At 47.0% G+C, this 23,800-nt stretch overlaps 1 protein-coding gene across 2 annotated transcripts in view; it reads right to left on the bottom strand.

Annotated features, from left to right (window-relative positions):
• Positions 1-742: 742 nt before the first annotated feature.
• The window catches only part of CACNG5 (calcium voltage-gated channel auxiliary subunit gamma 5), an 80,177-nt gene continuing 57,119 nt past the window's right edge, over positions 743-23,800 (bottom strand). For both annotated transcript variants that reach the window (XM_073607140.1, XM_073607141.1), the window contains exons 3-6: positions 21,971-22,057; positions 15,053-15,193; positions 5,887-6,032; positions 743-2,197 (exon numbers count right to left, since the gene is read on the bottom strand). In XM_073607140.1, the coding sequence (XP_073463241.1) occupies positions 1,940-2,197; positions 5,887-6,032; positions 15,053-15,193; positions 21,971-22,057 (632 nt within the window). In that variant the 3' untranslated portion in view covers positions 743-1,939. The remainder of the gene's footprint in view (positions 2,198-5,886; positions 6,033-15,052; positions 15,194-21,970; positions 22,058-23,800) is intronic.

Raw genomic sequence — 23,800 nt, 5'->3', positions numbered from 1 at the left:
AATGTCACACGTGGTGCGCAGAGTTGGAGCAATATAGGGGAAGGTGAGCGGGGACCAGTGAGGGAGAGGAGGATCAGCAGAGCTAGGGGAGCACAGCAGGAGAAACTAGCAATGTTACCAGGGGACCAGAGAGAGAGAGGAGGATCAGCAGAGCTAGGGGACTGCAGCAGGAGAAACTAGCAATGTTACCAGGGGACCAGAGAGAAAGAGGAGGATCAGCAAACAAGAGGATCAGCACAGCTAGGGGACTTAAGCAGGAGAAACTAGCAATGTCACATGTAGTGCACAGAGTGGGAGGAATATAGCGGGAGGTGAGCGGGGACCAGAGAGAGAGAGGATCAGCAGAGATAGGAGAGCACAGCAGGAGAAACTAGCAATGATACCAGGGGACCAGAGAGAGAGAGGAGGGTCAGCAAACAAGAGGACCAGCAGAGCTGGGGGTTGCTATTAAGTTAGGGATCAGCAGAGCTGGGGTTTACTACCGAGTTGGGGATCTGTTGAATCGGGGACGAATGAGCTGGCATTCTGCTGAGCTGGGAGTTTACTGAGCTGGAATTTTACTGATCCCCTTTAAAACAAATAGAAATTCAACACGCACGGGGCATTTGCCAAGCTTCTTTAAAGCTTCAAATAAGCATCAAAACACATCAAAAATGCATATTGAATTGGTAACCTCTAAGGTGAGTTAAAACCAAAGCAAGTGTAAATGAGTCCTAAATAAGACTTTTTTTTTTTATTTAAAAAAAAAAATAACTTACTTGGAGAACACAAGTAATGCCATGAAGTTAAAATTCCCATCTTAAAGCAAAAGGTGACGTATATCTTTCTTCTCGACATGTATCTCTGGGTGCTCCTACCTACAGACATGAAAATACCTGCACTCTACTGGATGATGTATTCTACAAACTCATCTCATATATCTGTATGTTACTGACTTCCACCCTAACGCTACAGATTTTAGGTTATCCGTCAAGGTAGAGACCATAGGCCAAATATTAGTATGGACCTAACATTGTTGATGTAGAGGAGCTCAGACAGTTGCAGCAAGGATGAACATTCATATACAAGGAGTTGTTTCATAACAGGAACCTTTTTCCTGTACTCTTTTATCCCCTTTTCACCTGGTGAGTAAGACGAGTTTTGTTGACAAGATCTTATTTAGGTAAACTGATGCACGGGTCTACAAGAACATCTATCCTCCCCCGCTACAGTCTACACGGACCGCCAGGATTGCACGTCACACGGGATTAACATCAACGATCACACAACAATGATCTCTGGATCCACCTAAGCGTGCACAAGACATCGACGTTCCCTTGTATCCCTGACTTCTACATACGATTTGCACCCTTCTAAACATGTAGAGAATAGATTTACTACGCAACGGCGGCCATGCAGGTGAAGCCATTTTGAAAAAAGAAACGTTACGAGCTGTTTTCGGATGACTCTACCTCCATGATGTCTTGGTCTGTGTCTGCTGAAAAGTTTGAAAAAGGAATCAAATTTTACAACACAACTGCTAAGCATATATCAAGACATGACCATTTAGGACTTGGCCATGTGCAACTTTGTAGAAAGTCATGAGAATGCCTCCATTCTTTGCCAAGGCCACCTGATTGTAACAAGTTTTCATTCCATGTCAATAAGCTTATCAGATGAAAACAGAAGAGACGACTCGGAAGGTGAACATGGAGTAGCTGATCCCGCTAGCCGTTTACATTGTTGGACCGCACAGAACTGGTTTGACTAACCTATGGTGGAACAAGTGGGCTGCAGGAACCCTCTTACGTAGGTGTAAAATCTCTGCTAGGTGTTTGTTGAGATCACTTGTCTCTTTAGCAATAGGGAAAACGATGAGTGGACTAGAGGTCATGTTTGGAGGGTCGGCATGGCCTGCAGAACACCGATACAGCCTCAGGGTTTGGCCACGGTCCCGTTTTCAACAAGGAGACGAGGACATCTGGTCGTAGTCAGGGCATTTGAGGAGGGCGGGGTAATTAGAGTTCATCTGCAAAGAGGCTTCACTGGAGATATCAGAAGGACTCCGGCCTCTGACCCAAGCCTCAGGGTGGAGGAACTGGCCAGAATAGTCAGAACAGTTGCTTAGCCGTGGCCTGTAGAAGCCTGGATGAGGTCTGTAGGCATCCTCGGCCGTGTATCTTTTCATGAAGAGGTACACAGACATTACTCCAGCACTCTGTGAAAGAAAAGATGTAAAAGTCGTGAACTCAGAAAAAATTAGATTATAATCCCCTCCCTCCTGCACCTGGATCTCCAACCATTTTAAAGGCTGCAAGATTTGACATTTTTAAGGAGACCACCATGTGGATTAAACCAAGGCAGGGTTCCCTCCCCAGCTCACACTGGGCCTTCCGGCTTTTGTGATACAGTGGTTGATATGTATGACCACACTTGAGATAGTTTAAGACTTGCAAACCCTATTCTCCTATCTGCCCTCCTGTGTGAATGTGATAGGCCCCATGAAGTTCAACGTGGAGCTACACTACTTAGCCCACATGAATTATTTCATATGTTCTGCACTCGTGGTGCTACACTAAGTTACGTACCCTTATCCCCGAGGCATTATGAAGTTTTGCATCAAACTCTGAGACAGTTGTAGGCAGGTGCTGTTAGGAACTTTGCCCGTAGGTGGCTCTGTACCAGAATAGTGTTTGGTACAGCAGGTAGTGACACTAGGTGTTAGGCCCCTTTTAGGCAGAGTCCTCCCTCAGTGATATCAGGGGTGAGTCAGCACCAATATCTAAGCTAGGTGAGGAGGGGGACGTAGTGAGTCTGGGGTAATGGAAGTCAAACACCCCACACATGTGAGCATGTAGCCAACACACCTAGGCCCTGGACAGGGCAGGAGGCCTGGTGAAGTGGACCTATATGCAGGAGGAGCCGGCTGTAGTCATTCTGCCCCTTAAGGAGGTGATTGCTATGGAGGATTGCAAAAGGACTAACTAGAGATCCTTGTATGAGGCTTTTTCCCTGGAAGGTCCCCAGGAGAGGTGTACCATGCTGGGAGGTGTCTACAGAGAACCCAGTCCTGTGAGTACTGATGACCCTGGGCAGAGGGGAGACTATAGGGAGATGGCTGTTGGGGTGCTGCACAAGCTTTCACCTGTGCTTACTGCAGGTCGTCCACGTTATGTGATTGACTGTGTATGCCAAGTGACTCCAGAATGTAGGTTCTTGTGTTGTGACTGTATTACCACTCCCTGAACAACATCATTAAATTGCAGTGAATCTATTAATTGTATGAACAATCCTTCTTCTGGATATAATGGACTTTGGCTGGGAATGTTGTGAGGAGGCCCACGGTGAGGAGCAGGACACAAGATGACGGAGGGGTTGGCCTCAGCAGGTGGAATCGTGTTCTAGCAGGGCTGGAGCGTGGGGGAAGGGACATGTGCTTGGGCGTTAAAATCAGTCAACCAATGAAGTTCCTCTTACACAGTTGCATACATCTGTAACTGTTGTTCCTACAGACAGGAGAAACTATTCACATGTGGCCAAATAGGAGAATGGAGACACACCTTACGCCACATTGTCCTGGCTGTTTTTACATTAGCAGTGGACAATAAGGTCAATGTTATCTCTTTTAGCCAAAAGTGTACAATGTATCTTTTTGCTTGTTGAGAAAAATGTTTTATATCTTTTTGTTGGTTTGGATCATTTTAATAAAGGGCATAAAAAGAATGACGGTGCCTTTTTTTTTTTGGTACACGTTTTTGGGCTCTTCTGGCACTAGTTTAAACGGAATTTCAAAATTTTAAAAAATGTCAATTGATATGGACTATTGATGCGATACTGCAGGCGATAATGGTCAGATTTAGGATCTAGGTTACCTTTAATTAGGTTTTATAGTTAAGGGTTAGGGTCGTTTTTTGGGGAGTTATAGGTTAGCTTTCGGACGTGAGTAATTATCTATAGCATTCTTTCTCAACCTTATCAACACAAATGAACCCTTGAACTAACCTTCCTGTCTCAGGGAACCCCTGCTAAAAATTACTATATCTCCAACTCAAGAAACTTTACGAAGATGGTTAGTAGGGAGAATGCTCCTTACACTTGTGGTCATTGGGAGGAAGAGGCAGATCAGTAAAGAGGCAGAAATTGCTCATGGCTCAAGGAACCCCTAGCATCCTCTGGAGGAACCCTAGGGATCCATGGAACCCTGGTAGAGAAACCCTGATCTACGGTGATAAATTACATGGCAACAAACTACCATACGAGGGAAGTCTGAAAAGTTCATGGCCCGACAGGGAAGGAGTAACCACTTAGAGATAAAATTTTATCACTGCACCAAGCCGCTCCTCCAGATCTTTTGCTCTGAAAATGGCGCATGAGCACGGTTTTCATGTGCTCTTTGCAGACAGCTGGCACCCCCCTTAATCAAGTTGAAAATGGAGAAGGTGGAGAAAGGCAGCTCTGAGTGTTCCATCAGCGGGCAAAGTGATTGCAACAGCCTTCTGCACTGCTGATGCACACCCTCCAAATCCCAGTAGATTGTTGCCATCACTTTGCCTGCTGATGGAACACCCCAAGCCTTTTGTGCTAAATGTTTGTAAAGAGCGCATGAAAACTGTATTGCGTGCATGCACCATTTTCAGCTGACCATCTGGAAGAGTGGCTTGGTGCAGTGATAAAGTTTCATGTCTGTGTGGTCACTCTTTCCCAGTGGTGTCCCTAGGGTTGGTGTCGCCTGGTGCGGTTAAACATTGTGTGACCCCCCCCTCCCCCCATCGGGGTCTCTCCTGTCTCACCACCCCCTTCGGGTTCTCTCCTGTCTCACCCCATCCTCATCAGGCTCCCAACTGTCTCGACTCCATCGTGGTCAGATATCGCTTCCTACTTGATGGTGTCAACCCTCTGGCGGGTGTCACCTGGGTGCGGCCCGCACTCCCATAGCGACGCCACTGCTCCTTCTGTGTCAGGCCGTGAACTTTTCAGGACAACCCTCATAATGATTTCATTTCACCAAAACTAATGTGTTGAAAAAAACTGCAATTGGCATGGAAGCCCAATAAGTGAACTGTAGTGTCGTTTGGACTGTGAGGCTGTACAGGAACTCATATCTCACTCTTGTTGCTCCACAAATCTTAAAATGAGATAAATGTTATCAATATTCCTTGATATTCCTTAATAAATATCCCCAAACCATCAAGTTCTATACCTGAGGCATCCCTGACTACCAGAGATGTGTGACTTTCCCTCTAAATAAAAATACTTTGAGGCAGTGGTGGCTGGTGGTGTATATTTTGGGGGGGCGGCAAAAAAGACATCCCACCACCACCTCCCGGTAGGTCGGTCACTCAGTCAAACCCCCCCCCCTGCTGCTCGCTCATCCGCCCACCAGCCCCGCACTTACCCCATCTAGGTCTTTCCTGTGTTTCCTCCTCGGCGGCTTCACCCTGCGTCTCCGGCTTCACGACGGCTTCCTCTTTGGCGGTTTCCCTCCTCCTTCCCTCAGCGGCCAATACGATCGCTTCTCCTCTCGGCCAATCAGGTCTTAAGACCCACTTCCTGATTGGCCGGGAGGAGAATCAGGAAGACAATAGCGAATATTAACGCGCTATTGTCACACAACTGTGTGGGCTCTGCGCCCCAAGCCCACCCTTTTTTGAAGCCAATTAGAGCCTCAGGTTTTAATTACGTGCTTAAAAAAAAACAAAAAACAAAAAAAAACCATTGAAATCCATGCGTCCGGCACCCTACATGTAGATTAGGAGCCGGGTGCATGGATTAGGGGGGCGGCGCCCCTTCCCCCTGTATGGACGGACCGCCACTACTGTGAGGTCTTCACCCTGGACGAACTTCTCAAATCTTTTCTTTTGTTAGCAAAACCCAAAACATTACGGCCCCTCTGGAAATCATAATTACCTCTGTGAGGAGAAAGGATATAGCGGCAAACGCAAAGGACCATCCGTACTTGTAACTGAAATAGGTCTCCGAGTCTTTTGTACGATTCAGGATTTCATCGTTAATGCTGGATATGTAGAGGACCAGGCCGACCACCAGGGACAGTCCTAAGGAGGAAAAGAACATGTTGCCATAAGAATTCAGAGGATCTGGCAAACTTCTGTTTATTGAGGAGCAACCAGGTCATCACCAGGAGGGCTGTGATAGGTCTGGTATTGTCTAGGGGACAGGGAGGCTTCAGGTGGTTAAATATCATAGGTGTGCGCAGCCTATTGTATTAAGGTGTGCACCTCAAAGCTCCAACACATATGCCTTTGTGACATACTAACGGGCCTTTTCCTCACTCGTCATCCTAAAACAATGGGGGGGAGCAGGTGAGCACACAGGGGGACCTGGGCAGCAGAAAGAAAAGGAACTGGGACAAGAGGGGTGGCATACATTGGTACCAATCCCCTGTATTTTCCTCCCATGGCATCTGAATATCGGCGAGAGGAAGAGGAGGAGAAGCCTACTTTCAGCTGCTGCAGAAGAAAATACAGATCGGTCCCTTAATTTCCACTCCAGCCACCTATCCTGTCCAGGTTCTGGGGGTCGGCAAGTAAGGATCGCGGCTTACCTGTCACCTGTCCACAATTGATGGGTTGCCAACTCCAGGATTAGGGTGTGCCCAGGCACACCTGGCACACCCCTTGCGCACACCTATGTTAAATATTATGTGTGGCATGTCACAGGACCTAGACCGCACGTCAAACACATGCCAAATCCCGCCCACCAGGCCTTGTCATGTGGGCCCTCGCACCCAGTTTTGCAGCCAGAACTTGCTCTAACTCCATTCCACCACCTCCGTCTCTCGCTCTCTCCGCTCCCCCTCGCCGCTGTCACTTGTAAACTGGGAAGGCTTCGAACTGATCCCTGCATGCACTCACAGCAGAGACAGATTTCCTTAATCTAAGAGGGAGAATGATCTCCCTGCAAGGGGAGGCAGAACCTCCTACACAGGGAGGTACTAGATTTGGGCCAGGTAGGAGGGAGAGATGCAAGGGAGCTTTTGGGGTTTTGGGTTGCACACTGTGCATAGCGCACCCCTAAACACTGCACTCTGTACATAGTGCACCCTTAAACCCTGTATTTTGTATATAGCACACCCCTGAACCCTGCACTCTGTATGTAGCGAACTTCTAAACTCTGCACTCTGTGCATAGCACACCCATGAACCCTACACTCTGTATGCAGCGAACTTCTAAACTCTGCACTCAGTACATAGCACACCCCTGAACCCTATACTCTGTATATAGCACACCCATAAACCCTGCACTCTATACATAGTGCACCCTAAACTCTGCACTCTGTATGTAGCATAATTCTGAACTCTCCACTATGTAAATAATGCACTCCTGAACCCTGCACTCTGTAAGTAGCACACCCCTGAACCCTGCACTCTGTACATAGCACACCCCTGAACCCTGCACTCTGTACATAGCACACCCCTGAATCCTGCACTCTTTACTTAACACACCCCTGAACCATGCACTCTGTACATAGCACACCCCTGGACTCTACACACTGTATGTAGCACACCCGTAAACCCTGCACTCTATACATAATGCACCCCTAAACTCTGCACTCTGTACATAGCACACCCCTGAATCCTGCACTCTTTACTTAACACACCCCTGAACCATGCACTCTGTACATAGCACACCCCTGGACTCTACACACTGTATGTAGCACACCCGTAAACCCTGCACTCTATACATAATGCACCCCTAAACTCTGCACTCTGTACGTAGGGTAATTCTGAAATTTCCACTCTATACATATTGCACTCCTGAACCCTGTACTCTGTACATAGCACACCCCAGATACAACTGGTTCTTTGAGGGCAGCCATACTGCTGATGAGGCCCTTGATTACATTGAGTCTGACCTAAACATTACTTTGTGCACTGGTGCACAGTACTCATGTTGGAACAGGAAGAGGCCATCCCCAAACTGTTCCCCCAAAGTGAAAGTGAAAATGAAATTGTCCAAAATGTCTTGGTATGCTGACGCCTTAAGAGTTCCCTTCACTGGAACTAAGGGGCCAACCCAACCCCTGAAAAACAACCCCACACCATAATCCCCCCTCCACCAAATGATTTGGACCAGTGCACAAAGCAAGGTCCATAAAGACATGGATGAGCGAGTTTGGGGTTGGAGAACATGACTGTCCTGCACAGAGTCCCGACCTCAACCCGATAGAACTCCTTTGGGATGAATTATAGGGGAGACTGCGAGCCAGGCCTTCTCATCCAACGTCACACAAATGCTCTTCTGGAAGAATGGTCAAACATTCCCATAGACACCCTCCTAAACCTTGTGGACGGCCTTCCCAGAAGAGGTGAAGCTGTTATAGCTGTAAAGGGTGGGCCAACTCAATATTGAATCCTACGGACTAAGACTGGGATGTCATTAAAGTTCATGTGCGTGTAAAGGCAGGCGTCCCAATACTTTTGGTAATATAGTGTGTGTGTGTGTGTGTACATATATATATATATATATATATCAGTATATCCAGTGGCCTATACAAACAAACAATTCTTACTCATTGTAATAACTTCTTTATTTCACAAACTCTGACATGTGGGTTTCCCTCTGGTGACTTCAGAATGATTATTCCCAGTCACAGATGTTCTATAAGCCTCTCTATAAGGTGCTCCCAGCATGCCTTGTTCTACACCTTATGATTATGGAAGAAAATCCCGGGTTTATCATATAGATTTAGAAATGTGGAGGACGGAGATGGGGGCAGCAGGAAATGGCGGATTAGGAGAAGACTGGTGGGAGTGACAGGTGGGCACAAGGAGATTAGAGATTAATGTGCGCCCCCCCAGGAGGAGTGGTAAAAGAGGCAGTTTATGGATGGAATGGGGCGGACACACATTGGGGGTTCACGAAGGACAAGCATTTTATTCATTACATTTACCGTTGGAGCGTTCTGTAAATTGGGTCGGGTTTTAGGAACACTTTATGTGCTCTGAGGAGTGTAAGGGACAAAACAACACGAACTGCAAATCACTGGCACACTTTACAATAGGTTTGCACAGATCATAAGAGCTTTGCAGCCGATTTTGGTTGGAAGAGAGATTGTCCTGTGCCAGGATTGGTTGGAGAAAGATCATCCTGTACAAGGATTGATCGGAGAAAGATCATCCTGTACAAGGATTGATCGGAGAAAGATCATCCTTTACAAGGATTGGTCGGAGAAAGATCATCCTGTACAAGGATTGGTCAGAGAAAGATCATCCTGTACAAGGATTGGTCAGAGAAAGATCATCCTGTACAAGGATTGGTCAGAGAAAGATCATCCTGTACAAGGATTGGTCAGAGAAAGATCATCCTGTACAAGGATCGGTCAGAGAAAGATCATCCTGTACAAGGATTGGTCAGAGAGAGATCATCCTGTACAAGGATTGGTCAGAGAGAGAGATCATCCTGTACAAGGATTGGTCAGAGAAAGATCATCCTGTACAAGGATTGGTCAGAGAGAGAGATCATCCTGTACAAGGATTGGTCAGAGAAAGATCATCCTGTACAAGGATTGGTCAGAGAAAGATCATCCTGTACAAGGATTGGTCAGAGAAAGATCATCCTGTACAAGGATTGGTCAGAGAGAGAGAGAGAGAGATGATCCTGTACAATGATTGGTCAGAGAGAGATCATCCTGTACAAGGATTGGTCAGAGAGAGATCATCCTGTACAAGGATTGGTCAGAGAAAGATCATCCTGTACAAGGATTTGTCAGAGAGAGAGAGAGAGAGATGATCCTGTACAATGATTGGTCAGAGAGAGATCATCCTGTACAAGGATTGGTCAGAGAAAGATCATCCTGTACAAGGATCGGTCAGAGAAAGATCATCCTGTACAAGGATTGGTCAGAGAGAGAGATCATCCTGTACAAGGATTGGTCAGAGAGAGAGATCATCCTGTACAAGGATTGGTCAGAGAAAGATCATCCTGTACAAGGATTGGTCAGAGAGAGAGAGAGATGATCCTGTACAATGATTGGTCAGAGAAAGATCATCCTGTACAAGGATCGGTCAGAGAAAGATCATCCTGTACAAGGATTGGTCAGAGAGAGAGATCATCCTGTACAAGGATTGGTCAGAGAAAGATCATCCTGTACAAGGATTGGTCAGAGAGAAAGATCATCCTGTACAAGGATTGGTCAGAGAAAGATCATCCTGTACAAGGATTGGTCAGAGAGAGAGAGAGATCATCCTGTACAAGGATTGGTCAGAGAGAGATCATCCTGTACAAGGATTGGTCAGAGAGAGAGAGAGATCATCCTGTACAAGGATTGGTCAGAGAGAGATCATCCTGTACAAGGATTGGTCAGAGAGAGAGAGAGATCATCCTGTACAAGGATTGGTCAGAGAGAGATCATCCTGTACAAGGATTGGTCAGAGAGAGATCATCCTGTACAAGGATTGGTCAGAGAGAGAGAGAGATCATCCTGTACAAGGATTGGTCAGAGAGAGATCATCCTGTACAAGGATTGGTCAGAGAGAGAGAGAGATCATCCTGTACAAGGATTGGTCAGAGAGAGATCATCCTGTACAAGGATTGGTCAGAGAGAGATCATCCTGTACAAGGATTGGTCAGAGAAAGATCATCCTGTACAAGGATTGGTCAGAGAGAGAGAGAGAGAGAGATCATCCTGTACAATGATTGCTCAGAGAAAGATCATCCTGTACAAGGATTGGTCAGAGAGAGAGAGATCATCCTGTGGAAGGATTGGTCAGAGAGAGATCATCCTGTGGAAGGATTGGTCAGAGAGAGATCGTCCTGTGTAAGGATTGGTCTGACAGGCTTTGAACTATCCTGAAATCATTATTGTTCCTATGAGATAAGGTCAGTGCCTTTTGGGTGTACACACCTCTGAGGGTCTCCCATTGCCAATGTTGGAGCCCACCTGTAACTGAGTGGTGAACTGGCCGCATACTTGTATACACCGTCCACTTGCCCTTGATCACTGTCCTCCTCGAGGCCTTATCCATGTGTGATGGGACCCCCCAGCAAAACCATCATCTTTATTACATTCAGTCTGATAGCCACCTCTTCTAGTGATACCAGATACTTATTGTTTTCCAGCCTACCATATAGAGAATAGATTTCTCAAACTTTATGTGGATTATTTTATCAAAATGTATTTACCAAAGACTGCTGCTCCATGCACATATCACTGTGTAGGTGGGCAGCTTTGGGGCCCCATAGGGGTTGCATGGTGTGCAGCTCTGGGAGCCATTCAATGTGTCCTACGTGTGCTGTCAGGGAACATGTTGAGTGGTGCAGTGAACTGCTTCTGCTCCTCCAATGTCCAATCACAGTCTGGGGGTGGAGAGGTGACCAAGCTTTATTGCTTACCTGCAGTAGAGAAAAATCAGGTCACCAACCTGGCTGTACGGTCTGGCTGGAGTGTGTATACACTATATTGTCAAAAGTATCGGGACACCTGCCTTTACACGCACATGAATTTTAATGACATCCCAGTCTTAGTCCGTAGGGTTGAATATTGAGTTGGCTCCGCCCTTTGCAGCTATAACAGCTTCAGCTCTTCTATGAAGGCCGTCCACAAGGTTTAGGAGGGTGTCTATGGGAATGTTTGACCATTCTTCCAGAAGTGCATTTGTGAGGTCAGGCACTGATGTAGGATGAGAAGGCCTGGCTCGCAGTCTCTGCTCTAATTCATCCCAAAGGTGTTCTATGGGGTTGAGGTCAGGACTCTGTGCAGGCCAGTCAAGTTCCTCCACCCCAAACTCGCTCATCCGTGTCTTTATGGACCTTGATTTGTGCACTGGTGGGCAGTCATGTTGGAACAGGAAGGGGCCATCCCCAAACTGTTCCCACAAAGTTGGGAGCATGAAATTGTCCAAAATGTCCTGGTATGCTGATACCTTAAGAGTTCCCTTCACTGGAACTAAGGGGCCAAGCCCAGCCCCTGAAAAACAACCCCCCCACCATAATCCCCCTTCCACCCCCACACCATAATCCCCCCCATTCCCCACACCATAATCCCCCCATTCCCCACACCATAATCCCCCCATTCCCCACACCATAATCCCCCCTCCCCCACACCATAATCCCCCCTCCACCAAATGATTTGGACCAGTGCACAAATCAAGGTCTATAAAAACATGGAGGAGCGAGTTTGGGGTGGAGGAACTTGACTGTCCTGCACAGAGTCCTGACCCCATCCTGATAGAACACCTTTGGGATGAATTAGAGTAGAGAGACTGCAAGCCAGGCCTTCTCATCCAACATCAGTGCCTGACCTCACAAATGCACTTCTGGAAGAATGGTCAAACATTCCCATAGACACCCTCCTAAACCTTGTGGACGGCCTTCCCAGAAGAGTTGAAGCTGTTATAGCTGCAAAGGGCGGAGCCAACTCAATATTGGATCCTACAGACTAAGACTGGGATGCCATTAAAGTTAATGTGCGTGTAAAGGCAGGCGTCCCAATACTTTTGGCAATATAATGTATCTTAGAAACGGATGGTCAAAAATTCATATCCTTTGGCAGGTAAAGCAGCTCCCTTTTATGTATTGAGCTGTTTGCCTGAAGTTCAGCACCTCGTGGCCCCCGAGGGTCGTACTTTCCTCTTCTAATTCCGAGCTCGCTCCCTCCTGGACAGCTGGCACAATATTCAGCAGCTGATAAGGACTCGCTTATTATAGGCGATGATTGAGTGGGAGGGGCAGTGCGAACGGCGAGCGTTCCCGTACCAGATGACAATACCGAAGGTCTGTGCGTGGCAGAGCCAATTCTCCGCTTCACCGCCTTCATTGAACGGGGAGAGAGATAAACATGACCTGCAAAATGGCATTTCTGGGGCAGAATGATTGCGGTTGTTGTCCCCGATGTGCGGAATGCAGAGGAGACGTCCAGATAATGCAAACAATGCAAAGTGCTGCGTGTGCAGAAAAAGGGCCACATCGTCACCCCCCCCCCCCGCCCCCCCCAATGTCGCTGCTCCTCCTCCTCCGATGTCCTATTATTACCTTTCCACCATCTCTCCTTTTATACATCTTTTTATTTCTCCACCTAAACAACTTTGCTACATAGTAATTCAGCGACTTTGCTACATATTCTGCTTACGGTGCCTGGAAAAAGTATTCCCACCCCTTGAAATTTCGCACATTTTGTCATGTTAAACCAAAAATGTAAATGTATTGTATTGGGATTTTATGTGATAGACCAACACGAAGTGGCTCACAATTGTGAAGTGGAAGGAAAATGATAAATGATAAAAATAAATATGTGAATAGTGTGGGGGAGGGGCATTTGTATGGCGCCCCCCGGAGTCAATACTTTGTAGAACCCCCTTTCTCTACAAGTCTTTTTGGGGATGTCTCTACCAGCTTTGCACATCTAGAGAGGACATTTCTGCCCATTCTTCTTTGTAAAATATCTCAAGCTCTGTCAGATCGGATGGAGAGCGTCTGTGAACAGCAATTTTCATGTCTTGCCACAGATTCTCAATGGGATTTAGGTCTGGACTGTGACTGGGCCATTCTAACACATGAATATGCTTTGATCTAAACCATTCCATTGTAGCTCTGGCTGGATGTTTCGGGTCGTTGTCCTGCTGGAAGGTGAACCTCCCCCCAGTCTCAAGTCTTTTGTAGACTCTAACAGGTTTTCTTCTAAGATCGTCCTGTATTTGGCTCCATCCATCTTCCCATCAACTCTGACCAGCTTCCCTGTCCCTGCTGAAGAAAACCATCCCCACCACATGATGCTGCCACCACCATGTTTCACGGTGGGGATGGTGTGTTCAGGGTGATGTGCAGTGTTATGCCGCGTACACACGGTTGGACTTTACGGCAGACTTTGCCCGGCGGACTTTTCGACGTACTTTACGACGGACTTTCTGAATGAACGGACTTGCCTACACACAATCCACCAAAGATTGTCAAAATCGTACGTGATGATGTACGACCGGACTAAAATAAGGAAGTTCATAGCCAGTAGCCAATAGCTGCCCTAGTGTGGCTTTTTGTCCGTCGAACTAGCATACAGACGAGTGGACTTTTCGACCGAACTCAAGTTCGACGGATAGATTTAAAACATGTTTCAAATCTAAGTCCGTCCAACTTTTGAGCAAACAAAGTCCGCTGGAGCCCACACACGATCGAATTGTCCGACGAAATCCCGTCCGCCGGGCAAAGTCTGCCGTAAAGTCCGCTCGTTTGTACGCGGCATTAGTTTTCCCCCACACATAGTGTTTTGCTTTTGGTCTCATCTGACCAGATCACCTTGTTCCACATGTTTGCTGTGTCCTCCACATGGCTTCTCACAAACTACAAACAGGACTTCTTATGACTTTCTTTCACCAATGTCTTTCTTCTTGTCACTCTTCCATAAAGGGCAGATTTGTGGAGAACACGACTAATAGTTGTCCTGTGGACAGATTCTCCCACCTGAGCTGTGGATCTCTGCAGCTCCTCCAGAGTTACCATGGACCTCTTGGCTCTTCTCTGATGAATGCTCTCCTTGCCCGGCTGGTCAGTTTAGGTGGACGGCCATGTCTTGGTAGGTTTGCAGTTGTGCCATACTCTTTCCATTTTCTGATGATGGATTGAACAGAGCTCCGTGAGATGTTCAAAGCTTGGGAGATTTTTTATAACCTAACCCTGCTTTATACTTCTCCACAACTTTATCCCTGACCTGTCTGGTGTGTTCCTTGGCCTTCATGATGCTGTTTGTTCACTAAAGTTCTCTAATAAACCTCTGAGGGCTTCACAGAACAGCTGTATTTATACTGAGATTAAATGACACACAGGTGGACTCTATTTACTAATTAGGTGACTTCTGAAGGCAATTGGTTCCTCTAGATTTTAGTTATCAGAGTAAAGGGGGCTGAATACAAATGCCCCTCCCCCCACACTTTTCACATATTTATTTGTATCATTTATCATTTTCCTTCCACTTCACAATTATGTGACACTTTGTGTTGGTCTATCACATAAAATCCCAATAAAATAAATTTACGTTTTTGGGTGTAACATGACAAAATCTGGGAAATTTCAAGGGGTATGAATACTTTTTTTCAAGACACTGTATACAGGTTGGAATTACTCACCAGACAGGATGAAGAAGATTCCCGACACGAAGGCCAAAATGGTCCGATGGGGCCGGATGTGTCCGACGTTGTTGAGTATAAATCCGATAAACATAAAGAAGAGGCTGACCAATGGGAAGGGAGTGGCTGACCGAATCATTTCTGCAGGAAGACAAAAAACAAAACAAATTATACTGATGAAAACTTTCCTTCTGAATGAAGTGACATTCAGAGATCTGCTATAAAAAGATCATCGATAAACCACCTAAAGAGGAGGAAAAAGCTGAATTGGACCATCCATGAGTTCTCCCTTATTGTGAAGGTGTGTGGTCCTTTCCAATCGAATGTAATTGGTACAATGCACAGTGTATGCACTGAGGGGGGGTCATGTCATTCATTTGTAATGGGACCTCATCAAGCATGCATGCCTAAAATACGCCTGACACTCTGTGCATAAAATACCAGACACGGTGTGCTGCCATATGTTCAAGACTAAGTCCATCTTTCTAATCATGATTCATGTAAAGTTGAACTTTTTGGCATCAACTCAACTCCTTGTGTTTGGAGGAGGAGGAATGCTGCCTATGACCCCAAGAACACCATCCCCACCGTCATACATGGAGGACCTATGACCCCAAGAGCACCATCCCCCACCGTCATATATGGAGGTCCTATGACCCCAAGAACACCATCCCCACCGTCATACATGGAGGACCTATGACCCCAAGAGCACCATCCCCCACCGTCATACATGGAGGACCTATGACCACAAGAACACCATCCCCCACCATCATACATGGAGGTCCTATGACCACAAGAACACCATCCCCCACCGTCATACATGGAGGTGGAGACATTATGCTTTGGGGGTGTTTTCCTGCTAAGGGGACAGGACAACTTCACCGCATCGAAGGGACAATGAACGGGGCCATGTACCATCAAATCTTGGGTGAGAACCTCCTTCCCTCAGCCAGGGCATTGAAAATGCGTCATAGATGGGTCTTCCAGCATGACAATGACCCAAAACACACGGCCAAGGCAACAAAGGAGTGGCTCAAGAAGAAGCACATTAAGGTCCTGGAGTGGCCTAGCCAGTCTCCAGACCTTAATCCTATAGAAGATATGTGGAGGGAGCTGAAGGTTGGAGTCACCAAACGTCTGCCTGGAAACCTTCATGGCTTGGAGAGGATCTGCAAAGAGGACAAAATCCCTCCTGAGATGTGTGCAAACCTGGAAGCCAACTCCAAGAAACGTCTGACCTCTGTGATCGCCAACAAGGGTTTCTCCACCAACTACCAAGTCATGTTTTGTGAAGGGGTGAAATACCTATACTATATAATACTATATTTCACTCATTGAAATGCAAATCAATTTATAACGTTTTCAAAATGCATTTTTATGGATATTTTATTTGTTATTCTGTCTCTCACTGTTATAATAAACCGATCAATAAAATTATAGACTGATTGTTTCTTTGTCAGTGGGCAAACCTACAAAACCAGCAGGGGGTCAAATACTTTTTTTCCCTCACTTTATATGTCGGGAAAGGAAGTACCACTCTGCAAACGTTTTCAATTGTTACAATTGATTTGAAGAAGTTTTGACACATCAATTGCATTTGAAACAGAAGAATTCTGTGTGAATAATAGAGCTTTGTACATTGATTGTTTGGGAATAAATAATAATAGTGATGTATCAATCATACACATATTTTTTGAAGAGAAACTTGGCAGGATATTATGTGATCGGCGCTGATTATTGGGTGGTTAGAAGATAAGGAGGACAATGTATTACTGGAAGAGTAATATTGGGCTATTTATTGCACTGACACTTCCAGTCACCCCTCCATCACATGTCTGCTTGCTGCGTAGGTGGTGGCACACGGGGGCCCGGTGTAATCACACTCTGTCACACGGGGCCCCTCGTAGCCGAGAAGGTGTCAGGGAGGAAGAAAAAAAAATCTCATCACTTCGCAGAATTATCTGGAGAAATTTTGGAGATTTTACTGGTAAAATAGATTCAGAAAGTATTTCCATATGGTTCAGAACTTCCCTGATTGGAGCACTCCTTACCATCATCCCCCAGCTTGTATTTTATTTACTGGGTGTACTGGTTTGTATCACTGAGGGGCCACCCTTATCCAGTGCCAGGACAAGGTCACCTAGAGCTCAGGGAGAGAACGTGCCAACCCCCCCCCCCCCCCCAAAATGTATGAGCATTATGTGACAGCAAAAATCCTAAGCCCTACCCCCCAAAAAATTGGGCACTAATCTGCATGATTACCCCCTAAGCATAAGTTCCCCCTCCTCCCAGTCCAAATCTGCCCCCTGCTGAAATCCCCCTCCCAGTACAAATCTCTGCCCCCTTCCTTCCCCAAATGCCCCCACCAACAAAAAGAATACCCCTCCTAGCACAAATCCACCCCTCAAATTTCCCCTCCGAATACACATTACCCCCCCCCCCCCCACACACACACACACACACACACACACACTCCAAATCCTTCTCCTAGCACAAATCACATGATAGTGACCATCATCAATGAAATCCTGAGCCCCACCTCCATAACCACTTACATAACAATGACCATCATCCCTCACCACTCAACTCCTGAGCCCCACCTCCATCACCACGTACATAAAAATGGCCATTATCTTTGTGCACTGTAAATGTAACTCATTGTTTTCTATGCTCATGTTGAGTGCTTTGATTACTGTCAATGTCTTATATCTTTTTCAATAAAAAGAGTTAAAAAAAAATGACCATCATCTCTCACCGCTGAAGTCCTGAGCTCCATCACCACTTACATAAAAAGAACCATCATCTCTCATCGCTGAAGTCCTGAGCCCCACCTCCACCACCACTTACATAAAAAGGACCATCATCTCTCATCCCTGAAGACCTGAGCCCCACCTCCGTCACCACTTACATAAAAAGGACCATCATCTCTCATCCCTGAAGACCTGAGCCCCACCTCCGTCACCACTTACATTAAAAGGACCATCATCTCTATCTCTGAAGACCTGAGCCCTACCTCCACCACCACTTACATAAAAAGGACCATCATCTCTCATCTCTGAAGACCTGAGCCCCACCTCCGTCACCACTTACATAAAAAGGACCATCATCTCTCATCTCTGAAGACCTGAGCCCCACCTCCGTCACCACTTACATAAAAAGGACCATCATCTCTCATCTCTGAAGACCTGAGCCCCACCTCCGTCACCACTTACATAAAAAGGACCATCATCTCTCATCTCTGAAGACCTGAGCCCCACCTCCGTCTCCACTTACATAAAAAGGACCATCATCTCTCATCCCTGAAGACCTCTCCCCCACCTCCATCACCACTTACATAAAAAGGACCATCATCTCTCATCTCTCAAGACCTGAGCCCCACCTCCATCACCACTTACATAAAAAGGACCATCATCTCTCATCCCTAAAAATCTGAGCCCCACCTCCATCACCACTTACATAAAAAGGATCATCCCTGAAAATCTGAGCCCCACCTCCACCACCACTTACATAAAAAAGACCATCATCTCTCATCCCTAAAAATCTGAGCCCCACCTCCATCACCACCATAAAAAGCACAGATCCCCCCCCCCAAAAAAAATCCCCCTAAATCACCATTCCTAGCACATACCCCAAATGTCCCCTCCCAGAACAATTCCCACCCCCTTGCTGCCCCCCCAATTTGCTCCTCCCAACACAAATCCCCCCTCCTTCAATCTCCTTGTGGTGCCCCCCCCCCCCCCCCCCACCAACCTCACATGATACCACGGTGCCCAGGGCAGTCGCCCCTTCCTGCCCACCCCTTGTCCCAGCCCCTCCCCCCCGGTAATAATATTAGGAGGCCCTCTGCCTCTCTAATCTCTTCCCCTAAAACTTTGTTTTAAATGTTACAGAATACTATTTCCATTCATGGCGGTCATATAGAAGTTCCCAAGCGATATATTCATATTCTTTCTCCATATGTTCCTGCCACCCCCATAAATCACGGGCGGGCAGTGCTGGGCCCCATAAGAGCCCAATGGTCTATTAGGCTAGGGCATAGCTCCCAACTGTCCCTGATTTCCAGGGGCTGTCCTTGATTTGGAGAAATGTCCCTCTGTCCCTCTTTCCCCCTCATTTGTCCCTCATTTTGGTCTGATCCATATATCGTATATAAAATACACTTTTTATCTTTCAAAAAGTGTTTCCCAGAGCTAAACCTTTCATCTGATTTCTAAATTGCTGCATTTGTAAATGTTAAAAAAGCCAATATAAAGGAATAATGGTGGTAAAAAAAAGTCCTTGTGGATTTAATTAACTTTTTTTGTCTTAATTCTTCTTTAAGGGGGTGTGTTGAAGGAGGGTGTCTAGGGGGGGGGGTGTCCTATGCCTACATATGTTTGCAAGTAGGTGTCCCTCATTCCCATCTCAAAATGTTGGGAGGTATGGGCTAGGGCTGCCACGGCCAGGCTTTGCATCATGTGTTCAGGTTTCAGACTGCCTAAAACTCGGACACATTATTTAGACCAGGCTGTGACTCCCCAAGCAACCGAGTACCACAACCGCTGAGTGCAAAGGCGTGCCCACAGGAGTCCAGGTGTACCTGGGCACACCATAATCACCAGGGTTGCCAACTATCCAAAGGGCTGGCTGAAGCTGTCTAAGATGAGTGTTTGTGATACTCTCTCTTGCCCTGCCCAGAGCCAGCACAGTCCCCCCCCCCCCCCCCCCCTGCATGGACGGGAGAGGAGAGAGGGCTCAATCTGCTCCTCCTCTTCCAAACCCCTACCTCTCTGTGTCACTCCAATCCCAGGTGTGCTGTGCCTCAGAAAAGGGATGTATGGCTGGAAAATATGAAACCCAGCAACCTGCAGATACATGGTGGATGAAAGGTGCCGATGCCTGAGCCTCCATCCTCGGGGTGAGTGAGTGAGCTCACCATTCACTGTCTGTGAATGAAGCTTTCCCTCCCTTCTCTCTCCTGCCTCCGAGCAAGTGAGTACACGAAGGTAAGGGGGACTCAGAGGTAAGGAGGAGCTTTGGTGAATAGAAATCCTCTTACATCAGCGTTCCCCTCAACACAAAAGTCCACAGTGCCCCCCCCCCCCCCACACACACACTGTTCGGCGCTAAAGTGTTCGGGTTTGGCTTGAAGAAAAGTGGGCAACCCTGAGTTAGACCCCTATACAGATCTGCAGTCAGAGTAGCACATGTTTGGCAGGGCATGGCGACTACATTGAGGGTGAAGGACGCAAGTGTCCAACAACCGGGGCAGCAGAAAGAATTGCTGCAAGGTGATGGTGGCTCCTCCTCCTATACCGACCATTCTACCGCTAATCTCTCACATTGCCCTTCATTCCTGCTCAGGGTCACAACCTTTTCTTTAAGCCAGATCCCAACACCTCAGCCGCGCACAGCAATAAAATATAAAAAAATGTTAACGGGAATGCTGTGGACTGTGGGTATAAAGGGGAACCCACTTACATCAGAGTTCCCAGCATTCCCCCTTAAAATAGGGCCCCCAAATCCCCCCTTACATCAGAGTTCACAGGGCAGCCCTTATATCTGAGTCCCCCTTACCTAAGTGTATTAACTCGCTCAGAGGCAGGAGAGAGAAGGGAGGGAGGGGGGAAACTTCAACCACAGACATTGGATGGTGAGCTCACTCACCCAAGGATGGCAGCTCTGGCATCAACACCTTTTATCTGCTGGTTGCTAAGCTTCAAACTTCCAGCCCACAAAATTCCTTTCCTGAGGCGCCGAACGCTGGGGATTGGAGTGTGGGTGGGCAGAGAGAGAGGGGTAAGGGTAGGAGGAGGAGGAGCAGATCAAGCCCTCTCTACTCTCCTGCCCGTGTATGGGGGTAGGGCCCGCGTGCACACTACGTGTGGTACTCAGTTACTTGGGGAGCCACAGTCTATTCTGAATATTGTGTCTGGGTCTAAAACCCGGACGAACGATTCAAAACCTGGACTGTCCGGGTGAATCCCAGATGGGTGGTAACCCTATTCCTGCTCATGTGCTCTCATATCCTCAACTGAAACAATATAGACTGCAGGACATCACTCTTCAACACCCTTCCCCTCCCACCCCCCCCCCACCCCCAAGGGCCCATTCACATCTATGAGTTTCATTTACGAGTTTATAGCCATTTTTTGGTTCCCCAAAATGTTGCATTCTATGGGCTTCCCGGGCTCCATTGGGCCACCCGGGCTCAACCTCACTTGTTTGTTGTGGCAACACCTCCCAAAACATGCATTAAAGGAGAAGTATGGCCAGTGGCGGCAGGTGGTACTTTTTTTTTTTTTTTGGAGGGGAGGGGTGGAAAACAGTACCACCTCGGGTCGGTCGGGTGGCTCTTACCCTATCTATGGTGGGCAGCACTTCTCCCGAGCTTCACCGGCGGCGACGGCTTTCCCTTCCCCTGCTCTTCACGGGCATCGCGGTGGCTTCCGTTTCCTTCCTTCCTCCTCGGCAGCCAGTTGGGACTCTTCTCTTTTCGGCCAATCAGAAAACAGGTCTCAGACCTGCTTCTGATTGGTCCGGATTGAGGATCTGTGTTTCAACAGCAAATATTCATTCGGTGTTGGGTGGGCTCCTGGCGCAATGCTCTGCTCCATGAGCCCACCTTATTTTGAACCCTTTTAGAGCCTCTGGCTACAATCAAGTGCTTAAAAAAAAAAAAAAAACACCCCCCCCGCCGCTGGAATTTACGCGCCCGGTGTCTTGAAAGGGGCCGGACACATAAATAGGGGGTGGCGGTGTCCTGGCAAAATAGTAGCAGTGTGTGTATTTGTTTCTCTTTTTTGAACATTGTTGCACTTTGTTTCTGAATTATTTAATCATCACCCATCCACATAATACATTCATATGGCAGATAAATACTGCTGGGACCATCCAACCTGTGAACAAGGAACAATTTATAGATTTTCTTTGACTCACTCAGCACGCTGATGGTGGACTCTGATGTCATCTGGACGTTCATGGGCATCACATACTCGATGGTGAAACATCGTCCTTGTTCTTCACCTGCCAGAGGACACAACATGATAAAGCCCAACGGAACATTCAGTATAATCCAATGTATTCTACATTTCTATTCCGCAACAAAATATAAGGTGTTCACTGTCTAACAGTTCATTTTCATACAAACCAGCCACAGCCTGAGTAGAAAAACCTGTCACCTGCCAACATGATGCAGAGAAGGACCCCTGCTCTCTGCGTGAAAGCAGTGGTCTCTATGCCGAGGTCTGACACACCCTCTGTTGAGGCATAGCTACATTTTTGCACTCAGCAAATCTCATGCTCCATGCTGATAAGCTCTGACTCAGAAGAGGCACGTCAGACCTCTGCAGAGAGACCACTGCTTCCGCACAGCGCAAGGGTCCTTCTTTGCAGCCTGAATAGAAAAGCATCCCACCATCATTATTTAGAGATCAGCGTACACCCCTAAGCATTGCTGCAAAACTCACTCAGTGCTTTAATCCTATATACACATATGATAAAGATACAATTGTTTGTACCCCCTCCGGAGAATTGGTAATATACGGGATGTACCATTTTTAAAGAAAACATGAGTGAGCAGCCAGAATACATTTCATTTCTTTCTAATGGACTTCATATTCTGTAACTCCGTGTTTCTCAACTCCAGTTCTCAAGGCGCCCCAACAGGTCATGTTTTCAGGATTTCCTTCAGATGAAACAGCTGTGGTAATTACTAAGACAGTGAAACGGATCACATCACCTGTGCAAAATAATGGAGAGCCTGAAAACATGACCTGTTGGGGCGCCTTGAGGATTGGAGTTGAGAAACACTGAGTAACGAGGTGATAACAGAATGGCCTAAATCAGTGGTCATCAGCTCCTGTCCTCAGGACCCACTAACAGGCCAGGTTTGCAAGATAACTGAAATACATCACAGGTGATATGATTTGCTGCTCAGTGATTGCAGTATTCTAGTCTGCATCTCCCCGAGGTAATACGTAAAACCTGGCCTGTTAGTGGGTCCTGAGGACAGAGTTGATGATCACTGGCCTAAATAATAAAATACAACATGGTAACAAGTAAACCAATGAGATGCCACCGAATTCTTGCAGCTGCCCGTTCACCTTGGTACAAAGCCTCCAGGTCATGCAAAGTCTTCGGTCGTCTTGCATGGGGAGCACTTCTGAGATCTCTCCAGAGCGGCTCGATGATATGAAGGTCAGGAGACTGTGATGGTCACTCCAGAACCTTCACCTTTCTCTGCTGCAGGGCTTTTTTTCTCAAACGATAGGTGCTGGAACTCAACCACGACCCCCCCAAAACCCCTCTTTCCCACACACACCCTCCCAATCAAATAGTGGGTGTGGTCAGATTTCACAAAACTGTAGGAGGGTCTTAAAGGGGCATTAAATACCAGGATTGCATTACATACCGAGTGCAGAGTTCATGAGGGTTGCACACAGACTGCAGAGCTTTCACTTATAAACACAGAAACCGGACTTCTGTGTTTACAAGTGATTGTGGTGAGCAGGCACCAAAGGGTCTGAGCCAGAGGTGGTAGAACTGAGTTCCACGTGAAAAAAAGCCCTGCTCTGCCGTAACCACTGGAGGGTCAGCTTAGCCTTGTCATTCGGGTCATTGCTGGAAAGTCCAAGAGCGTCCCATGCGCAGATTTCCTGCAGAAGAATGCAAACTGTCTGTCGGTATTTTCTGATAACACACTGCGTTCCTCTTGTCATCAATTTTCACAGGATTCCCCACTCGTGCCTTTAGAGCTCACACACCCCA

This window comes from Aquarana catesbeiana, linkage group LG12 (assembly GCF_042186555.1).
Source record: "Aquarana catesbeiana isolate 2022-GZ linkage group LG12, ASM4218655v1, whole genome shotgun sequence".
NCBI classification, from domain to species: domain Eukaryota; kingdom Metazoa; phylum Chordata; class Amphibia; order Anura; family Ranidae; genus Aquarana; species Aquarana catesbeiana.
Note: the sequence above shows the minus strand (reverse complement) of the source record. Positions and strands in the feature narration are given on the sequence as shown.